The following is a 10,141-nucleotide window of genomic DNA, read 5'->3' on the forward strand; positions in this document are numbered from 1 at the left end:
AACATGTAGGCAGATGAAGCAGATCAGGCTGCCACACAGCCATTTTCAACAGGAGGCTTACCTGAGTCTGCCCCATCATTGGCCCATGCGGGGGCGGGTGGGGGGAAGGCTGGGAGGCTGGAGGCTGCAAACAGACGCACAAACAACACACAAAGTATAATAGAAAGATAGAGACGTTGACTCGATTGTAGTGGAAACAAATGAAATGTATTCACCCACATATCAGCATAAATCGTTGACACAAAAGTCAAATTATCATCTTCGACCATCATTGCCAATAGTTCTGAATCAAAATCTAAAAGCATGTAGCATAACACTGACGGATGTCCAGTGTATCTTAGTATATGATGGACAAGTTCACAATTCAAACTCCTGGCCTTCTGTATCAATTTGTCTTTTGTTAGATAATTTTTTCTAACATTCCAAAAATGAACAAAAAAACAATATCTTTACTATTCAAAATGTGCAGCCACTGTTGTTGAATAGAGCATATTCAATAAGAACTAAATTAGTATGAAAAATAAAGGATACAAGGAAATAATGGTTGTGTCAAACAAAGGACAAAAGCTAATTCTGGGAGGAAAATTATACGAACTGAATAAAAACCTTCAACACCAACCAAAAAGGATAGGAAATCACAAAAAAATCAATCACCTGTTCATCAATAACAGGCAAGAAACATTCAGGGGGAGGGGGAATGAGATCCTTCAAATTGCACAGCATTTATTTGTTTACTGATAAAAAGTGAGAATTAATTGTCAACAAACTATATTTGCTACATCCCAAAAGCTAGGCAGAAGATAAAACAAACAGCTTTCTTTATCAGAATCCCTTTTCAGGCTACAAACTGATTTCTAAAGTCAATACTGTAATGTGCAAATTCACAATAGAAGGGTGAGGCCATACACATGATGCACATTTTATGCACGTTCCAATTTCCACACATATTAATATTGTTATCAACTAAAAAAAAGAATTGAGTCAATACATCAGCAAAACAAAAAACAAAATATTTTTATTTTATTTTTAAAAATAAATAAATAAATCTGATTTGCCTCAATAAAACTAAATAACAATTTACAGTACAGAGATCCTCATTTTGTTCATTTGTATTATCTCATTTTAAGTTAGAAATTTAACACGAAACTGTAAATTCAAAAGAAGAAGCAAAGGATGTATGTTAACTACTCAGTTGGCTAAGCCTGGCAATCAACAGAAAAGTCGTTGGATGAAATTGTATGCAATTGTATGGAATGAACTTCTCTGAATCTGAATCCCCCACACGTTATAGTATAAAAAAATAAGCATTAAAAAAAAAAGGAAATTAATGGCAATACTTACAGGAAAGAAACTTGGGGGCATAGGTCCTCCTGGCATTCCATCCTGAGGAGGCATTTGATTTAAGGGACTTGGGGCTGCTGCGTTCTGTTCAAAAAGTAAATATAATAAAGAATTTATTGACAAGGGCAAGAACTCATGATAATTTCTGTAAAATAATAAATAAAATCCGTTGTGTCCCTTCGGAGGGAATAATTGAGCCGACGGGAGAGATATCAACAACACAATAAACTTTATAAAAATCTATATTTAAAAAAAAAAAATTTAATGAATCAGTCGCCTATCACGTGTGCTTTTGTTTAATTTGAGGGATTTCATCCATGTCAAAACCTTGATAAATGATACATGAGCTAAAGAAGAGTGGTCTAGGTACTAGGTGTATTTTTTTTTTGGTATTACTTAAAAGAGAATGTAAGACAATTGGCGCGGTGCCGGGTGGTGGTTTTTAAATTGATAGTACATAAAATTCTTTTGTCGTTTTATGTACAGATTATGGCATGTATCATGAATTGGTTGCGCCCGTACCCCGAGTTGAGCAGACTTGGTCGCATTTTTAACATCTAGTGACCGTGCTGAGAATGATGCGAAGAGAGAGAGAGAGAGAGAGAGAGAGAGAGAGAGAGAGAGAGAGAGAGAGAGAGAGAGAGAGAGAGAGAGAGAGAGAGAGAGAGGCCAATAAAAATGAAAAATAAAGATGAAAATTATAAATTGTTCATAAACTTGGTCAACTTCAAGACTCAAACGAAAACGATTTATAAAAGTTCCAATGTATGAATGGGACGGGGGAAATTGTTAAACTTGGGATTACAATTACAAGATATCGTTTTAGTTTTAGATATATGCAACTTAAATATGTCAGTATAGAATAAAACAGCAGAAGAATGACAGTAAAAGAGCGTTGCGTATCGTATTCATATAAGGTTACTGACAAAAATGTCAATGAATCTGAATGAACTGTAAAATTATAAATTTAAAAATGATCGGACATGTTTCGTTTCCCTACAAGATCCCAGTTTTACACTCAAAACAACTGGCTGTTCTCATCAGCGTACAGCCTCCAGCGGCAGCCGAGGTGTGTAGTGTAGAAAACTTTTAAGTACACACTTAACGGCTTAACCTGACCTAGCCGACCCTGGACGAAACCATTCGGCACGCAGGGGTGTTAAATATTTACGCACGTTGGCAGTCGGCGTAACAAACCGGGCACCTACAACTGTAAACAATACCGAACTCGTTCAACATTGCATTTTTGTGCGTTCGATTATGTTTTGAATTAACGATACAGCCGTTGTTTTATTATAATTGATATATATATATATATATATATATATATATATATATATATATATATATATATATATATATATATATATATATATAAAGAGAGAGAGAGAGAGAGAGAGAGAGAGAGAGAGAGAGAGAGAGAGAGAGAGAGAGAGAGAGAGAGAGAGAGAGAGAGAAAGAGAGAGAGAGATTTTTCTTTTTCCTTTAGCTGCTTTATTTTCCACAAATTATGGTTAATTCATCCCCGTGCGAGGTTTAACAACTTTTATTACCAATTCGTTTTTATTTATTTATTTTTTTTAGACAAAAGGTATTATTTGCAGAGAGAAAATCAATGAAATATTATTGTTTAATATAGTATCAGATTAAACAGAATAATCGTGTGTGTATCAGTGTGAGCATTAACTGTAGTGGGCGTGTATTGTGTGCGTGAGTGAAGCAACTCGTTAAATCTAACGCTCACTCACTGCCGTCGTACGTCAGAACTGGCGTCACGTGTATACGTTTACTTCGCCGTTGATGAGGAAAAGAAGCAAAACAACAATAATGATATCACACGCGCTATCTGCCTACTATCCAGCTTTACAGATGAGGGTATACATTATAAAGTGAGAGGGGGAGGAGGGGATATAACGTAGAGAAATAAGGTTTGACGGAAGAATCAATAAACAAATTGCGTAAATAATTTATGGCAAAATAAAAGGAGACAAAGATTTGTCCTTTTTTTTAAAAATATTTCAAATTCAACCAATCAATATGAACACATGTTGTATTTTGAGAAAGATTTGGTCATCAATATACTGAATTCTTGTAATATAGATAATTCGAATTGACATGTAATGAAGTCAAGATGACATTGCATACGAGCTTTTTTAATCGTCGAATAATAATAATAAAATAATAATAATAATAATAATAATAATAATAATAATAATAATAATAATAATAATAATAATAATCATCATCATCATCATATCATCATCATCATCTAACAATGACAATAAAAATAATTAATAATAATAATAATAATAATAATAATAATAATAATAATAATAATAATAATAATAAACCTTGTAAGCTTTTATTTCTGTTTATCTTAATCTACACCCCACCCCCCTTCATCTCCGACACACACACACACACACACACACACACACACACACACACACACACACATACACGTATAGAAAAAGTGTAGGGAGAGGCGGTGAAAAAACACCAAAATAAAACAATAGATCGGTTGAGATTTGTTCTTTTTCTTAAAGTTTGTTGATGTTTTACTCCATCAATCAACAATTGACAAAAGAATACCTAAAACTATCATTTAATTGGTATTTGATTTATTATGTAACAAATAAGGTGAATTTTTATATTCATTTATCAATGCATTTATAATTTATTTACTTTTGACTGATTAACTGACTGACTAATGTGGGACCGGGTATTGCACTGCATATAACATTTGTTTGTTGCTTATTTTTTGTGATTTTTTTTTTGTGGGGGGGGGGGGGGGGTATATTTTGTTGGTTCCCTTTGTTTAAACATGTTTTTCTTTTATTGATTAATTTTCTTCATCATTAATATTGTAACCAATGTAACTACTTGTTTATTTATCTATCTGTCCTTTCCGTATCGATATCCATGTATTATTTGGTCTATCCATTTATCCATTTGGTGTTGATTCATCTATTAATCAATTAATTAATTTATCTATTTATTTATCTATCAATTATAGTATTACTAATTATTATTCTAACTTATTTTGTTTAATTCTGTTTGGGAAGGAGGCTTTCAATATACTGTATGTAATAGGTACCATGAGCAAAATTGGGTCTGTTGTAGGTATGAGGAATCTTGTAAAATGTGTGAGGGCGTGTGTGTGTGTGTGTGTTTTACATGTTGACTGTGTGGATGAGGGGAAAGGTCGGACAGAGTTCAACCAGACCAGACAACGGTTAAGGCTAGCCAACGTTTGGTAGCGGCAGGAAGCAAAATAACAACAAAAACATCAGAAACATAAATATTAATTATTGGGTTGGACTATGTACAGCCGTTAATTTTCCAAGCCGTGACCTGGGAGAATGCAGAGCGAGGAATGAAAGATTTGAGATCCCCTAATAATAATAATAATAATAACAACAACAACAACAACAACACCAACACCACCACCAACAACAACACCACCATACTCCATGTTTAGACATACTTATTTATATACCATTACTATGCCTACTACACATTGAATCCAAAAGTTAAGCCAGTCGGCCAGTCCTTGCATTTATTGGACTGTCGAGAATGAAGGGACTTTCGCTTTCGACTCAGGCCTGGGTAACGACAGGTAGGTAAGTAAACCTTAACCGAACACCTTACACTATAATAGATGTGTTCATTATCAAATTACTAAGTAAATAATAGACAGTGGAGGTACAAAAGTGCATAACTATTTTTTTGAGAGCAAACAAAACACCAACAAACAAAACAAGTTGTGTAGTTCCGATATACACCGACGATGAGGGTCATAAAACACTAGTATCTCAGGCGAAACTAATCAACTCAAATGGCTATGAGGTGGCGTACGTAACGAGAGGAAATGGGGGGGGGGGGGGGGGTAGATAGGTAAATATATTGAAAGATAGATAGATAGAGGAGGGAGGGAGGGAGGAATATATGGAGAGAGAGAGAGAGAGAGAGAAAGAGAGAAAGAGAGAGAGAGAGAGAGAGAGAGAGAGAGAGAGAGAGAGAGAGAGAGAGAGAGAGAGAGAGAGAGAGAGAGAGAGAAAGAGAGAAAGAGAGAGAGAGAGAGAGAGAGAGAGAGAGAGAGAGAGAGAGAGAGAGAGAGAGAGAGAGAGAAACGATAAAGAGAAAGAGATGGGAGTGGGGAGTGGCGGTAATCAAGTCCTGATGTAACAAATTTACTGGATAGATTCTACAACTTATTATAGACATATCAATATGCAGTCTCAAATATGTAATATGTATAAAATCATATCTCCAGAGGACATGTGTAACATATATTTTAACTAGTGTTTGAATAATCAAGAGAACATGACAAAAGATGTCCAATAAAATATATATTATATATTGATTTTATAAAGGCAAAACAAGGAAGTGATTTGATTTTATTGAGCTTTCTTTTCTTTGGATTGACATGCTTATTTTTAAAGAATACTTATAAGTTGGACATCACCGATGAGAGGAGCTGCATAATCGATCTACTCAGCGAATAGGTAAGTAAATATTGTTGATCTTGAGCATGCCATTTACAACATGGCGGTCAACCATCTGTCATGGCATCGCTTGCGGTCGCAATGAACAAGTGGTCACCTTTACCGAGTGAAGAAAAAAAGAAAAAACAAGAACGAAAGACGAGGAGGAGGGGGAGGAGGAGGGAGAGGAGGAGGAGAAGGAGGAGGAGGGAGAGGAGGAGGAGGAGGAGAAGGAGGAGAAAAAACGATCAAGAGAATAACTGGCTGCCATAAAAGTTGACCAACCAGTCAACTTTTTGCAGGTTTAAGAAGGTTATAAGATGAGGACTAAGCAAAAACAATGCACAAGAACCATTTTAACAAGATGGTAAGGAAAGGGTGAATTCTGGGAGGTCTTGATACATGTGAACATTTATTTCCAACCACACAGCATAATCTAATTTCGTTAACGTCTTACATACACACACACACACACACACACACACACCTCTAATGTGCCTACAATGACAAAACACTTTTACAATTCAAAATATCGATGGATTAAGATGACCTATGACCACCAACTTATCAAAAATTCTAATAATCTGACAGACACTTCTTTAAAGTCTCGGGTTTGAGCGTTTTTGATAAGTCGGAAGTCCGTCTTGACATTTCGCATTCCGCCAAACTAAAAGTGTTTTGTCAGAGTTTTGAGGATTTGGGATCGCACCTGGATGCAGTTTTAAAATGTTTGAAGATCCAACACGTAAAGGTGTAAATTTTGCGATTCTTAGGGTAGAAACCTCTCTGTGATTCTGTCTGTTTCAGGGAAAGGAGGGGGGGGGGGGTGTAAGATTAAGAGGAGGATAGATAGATAGATAGATAGATAATAGATAAATATATATATATATATATATATATATATATATATATATATATATATATATATATATATATATATATATATATATATATAGAGAGAGAGAGAGAGAGAGAGAGAGAGAGAGAGAGAGAGAGAGAGTAGGCGAAGGAAAAGATAGGAAGAAAGAAAAGGAAGTTGATAAGTAGCTGAAAGAAAAGAATCGGAAGATATGGGAGGCGATAAAGGTGGTGGTGGGACGAGGAGGAGGAAAAAGAAAAAAAGGAGGAGGAGGGGGTGGTTGGTTTTTTATTAGAAGTTTAAGTCCACAAGAAGTATGCTTAGTAAGCTGACAACAAAACGTTAACGTTAAAAAAATATTTAAAGTCTGGTAAAGATAGCAGATGTATACAAAGCATCCCTTCAAGAAGAATTCATATTACACTCACGGCCCTGGTTTTTTAAATGTTGGTCCTATTGTCCAATACCAAACGAAAATCAAAGCAAGGCGTCGTCCTTTAACAATCTACAATACCGACGCTCAAAAGGGAGCTTAACTCGAACTCTGATCTTCACCTTATCGGAGAGATAATATTCGTTAAAAATATTTGCAACCACTTGTTGGTCATCACTGAGTGATCACAATAGCTCGGTAATCGAGTATTCCACCACAGGCAAAGGAACCAGCATCGAGCCCATGTGCAGTCATGATAATTCCTTTCTGACCCTCCTCCTCTCTACCCAATAGTAATTGGGTGGCTGGGTCTGTTTCTGTCGGAAAGTACCGTGCGATAGACTTGTGTCCTGCCAAAATGTTAGTAAGCAATTGCTACTGCTCGTTTTGTACCACAAAAACCTGGAAAATTACCAGATCCATTGGCATCGATGCTCTCGCTAAAGGACTACAAGTTGTCACTTCTCCTCTGATTCTAGCCTATCCCCTTTTATCCCTCACGTCTTTTTACCCTTGTCCTGGCATAAAGAGCGAGCGTTTGCCCAGGGCCTGACCAGAATCCTTCGTCACACAAGTAAACATCTTGCTAACCAAACGCAAAGAAATCTGCCCAGGTCTTTTTTTTTCCGTCAATTTAATTTTTAGTTTCATAAGAGGGGGGTGAGAAGGGTTGGGGGGGGGGGGGGGGGGGGAGTAGACAGAGGCAGATTGAGGGGGGGAATATATATATATATATATATATATATATATATATATATATAATATATATATATATATATATAGAGAGAGAGAGAGAGAGAGAAGAGAGAGAGAGAGAGAGAGAGAGAGAGAGAGAGGGGGGGGGGGGGGGGGGGGGGGGTGGATTGATTGATTGATAGAAAGACAGGTGGACAAAAAGATTGCTAAAAAAAGAGGAGGAGGGGGAGGGGAAAATAGTTCACTCTACACAACATGTAAACTAAACCCTCTCTCTCTCTCTCTCTCTCTCCTCTCCTCCTCTCTCTCCTCTCTCTCTCTCTCTTCTCTCTCTCCTCTCTCTCTCTCTCTCTCTCTCTCTCTCTCTCACACACACACACACACACACACACACACATATAACACAAACAATACTAGCATACCACCCCCCCCCCCCCCCAACTCCATACTCATAAAGATCATAACACACAGATGAGCTCACACACACATACACACACACACACACACACACACACATACCCACACAATAGTAATAATAATAATAGGGACAAATGTATTTTACAAGAAGACACACAAGCAACAAGAGGAATAACATTACGACTCATCCCGAAGCCCAACAGTACACACCAACAATACACTACTAGTACTAGCCTGACACACACTGGTGTGCCATGTGTTGTTAGAGCGATTATCCCATGATATCATCCTACCCACTCATGAAACAGGTTGGATCGTAGAATTTATAATTACACAAACCTAATTCTACTGATTCTACCCTCTAGACTAGACTTCATATAATATCTACCCCCCCCCCCCCCCCCCCAACACACACACACCCTTTTTTTTCTTCTTACATTTCGTAAATGTTACTCAGAATATTTCTTTAAACTCTCAGATTTAAGACGTTTTGACGAGTTAAGGCTCGTACTAATCGGAGTATAAGTTTACTAATTGAAAAAAAAGGAGGGAAAGGGGAGGGGGGGGGGGGGGGGGGGGGCCCATTTCCGAAGTCTTATTTAAGCAGTTTTCGATACATTAAACAAAAACCTAACTTTTTAAGTAAAAACAAACCCACAAATAAATGCGCTCAATATGAACGGGAAAGGGACAAAATATTACGCTTGGAAGCGCTTTTACACCCCCCCCCCCTCACACACACACACAAAGCGAGTTAAGTACTTATTTTACACCTGAGTTAAGAGGCTTTTCCAACAGCGGGACTTGCCGTACCCATAGGTCAAAGGCTGTGTGTTAAATCTGTATAGGTACCACGATAGGATAAAAAAGTGGCCATCTAACCCAAAAATAATAAAAAATAAAAAAATAATAATAATAATAAAAAAAATTTAAAAATAAAAATAAAAATTTTAAAAATAAAAAAAAATAATAATAATAAAAAAATTTTACTTTATTGCACCCCAAAAAGGAAATTTTTTGTACAGACGTTTATAATATAACACATAAAAAAATTTAACAATGGAAATAGGATTAAAAAAATAAAAAAGGAGCAGCTCAAAAACCAGAGCTGCGTTTTTATAATAATAATTTCAACACTGTAAAAAGTTAAAACTGTCAATATAAATTGAAAAATTTAAAAGAAATTTCAAAACAAATAAATTAATTTAAAATTTAAAATTTATTTTTTTAAAAAATAAAAATGAGAAATAATTTATAAAATGATTATTGCTTTTTGTTAAAAAGCCAAAAACTGGACGGGAGAAAAGATTTTCGGTGTCTCTCTGTTTTCGTTTGAAATAGAGAAAGGGCGAAACCCCCTTTTTTTTGACATAATAATTGGTGGTCTTAGTGGATAAACTGGTCATTTAATATTTTTGTTTTTTATTTAAACAAAATTTTTTCGTATAAAAAAATCTACATCGTCAAAATCATTTAAAAGCTTTAATGGATTTTTTAATATTTGGGAAATTTTTTTTTTTTCCTTTTCCCCGCTAACAAATTTCCTCCCCAAGCCGTTATAAAAAAATGACAAAACACTTTCGATTACTGCTCTATAAAAAAATGTGGGGGGGGGGGTTTTTTTATTTTTAAAAATGAGAAGGGTTTTTATAAAAAAAAGTCCCCCCGCACATCTTTTGCCAAAATTTTTTTCAATGTTCATCCCACTTGAGCCGTCATCAACGTTAACCAAGGGATTTGTAGTGGGAAAATCGCTGGAAGAATTTTGGGCCCTTTTTTTTTAACGGTTTTTTTCGGGGCCTTCACTCTCCTAAAGTCAATCACTAGCTCCTTTGTCTTGCTTATGTTAACTCAGGGGGTGGGCATCACCCAAAACACAAATCTTCTTTTTTTTGCCATAAACCACTT

At 35.9% G+C, this 10,141-nt stretch overlaps 1 protein-coding gene across 8 annotated transcripts in view; it reads right to left on the reverse strand.

Annotated features, from left to right (window-relative positions):
• Positions 1 to 10,141, reverse strand: part of LOC144962246 (single-stranded DNA-binding protein 3-like) — a 66,039-nt gene that overhangs the window by 21,251 nt on the left and 34,647 nt on the right. For 4 of the 8 annotated variants that reach the window (XM_078895162.1, XM_078895170.1, XM_078895159.1 and 1 more), the window contains exons 6-7: positions 1,342 to 1,425; positions 62 to 124 (exon numbers count right to left, since the gene is read on the reverse strand). In XM_078895162.1, the coding sequence (XP_078751288.1) occupies positions 62 to 124; positions 1,342 to 1,425 (147 nt within the window). The remainder of the gene's footprint in view (positions 1 to 61; positions 125 to 1,341; positions 1,426 to 10,141) is intronic. The other 4 variants (XM_078895197.1, XM_078895190.1, XM_078895184.1 and 1 more) reach the window with 1 other exon arrangement.

Source organism: Berghia stephanieae, chromosome 1 (genome assembly GCF_034508935.2).
Source record: "Berghia stephanieae isolate SIO BIC M18660-M18661 chromosome 1, UCSD_Bste_1.3, whole genome shotgun sequence".
Lineage (NCBI taxonomy): Eukaryota > Metazoa > Mollusca > Gastropoda > Nudibranchia > Aeolidiidae > Berghia > Berghia stephanieae.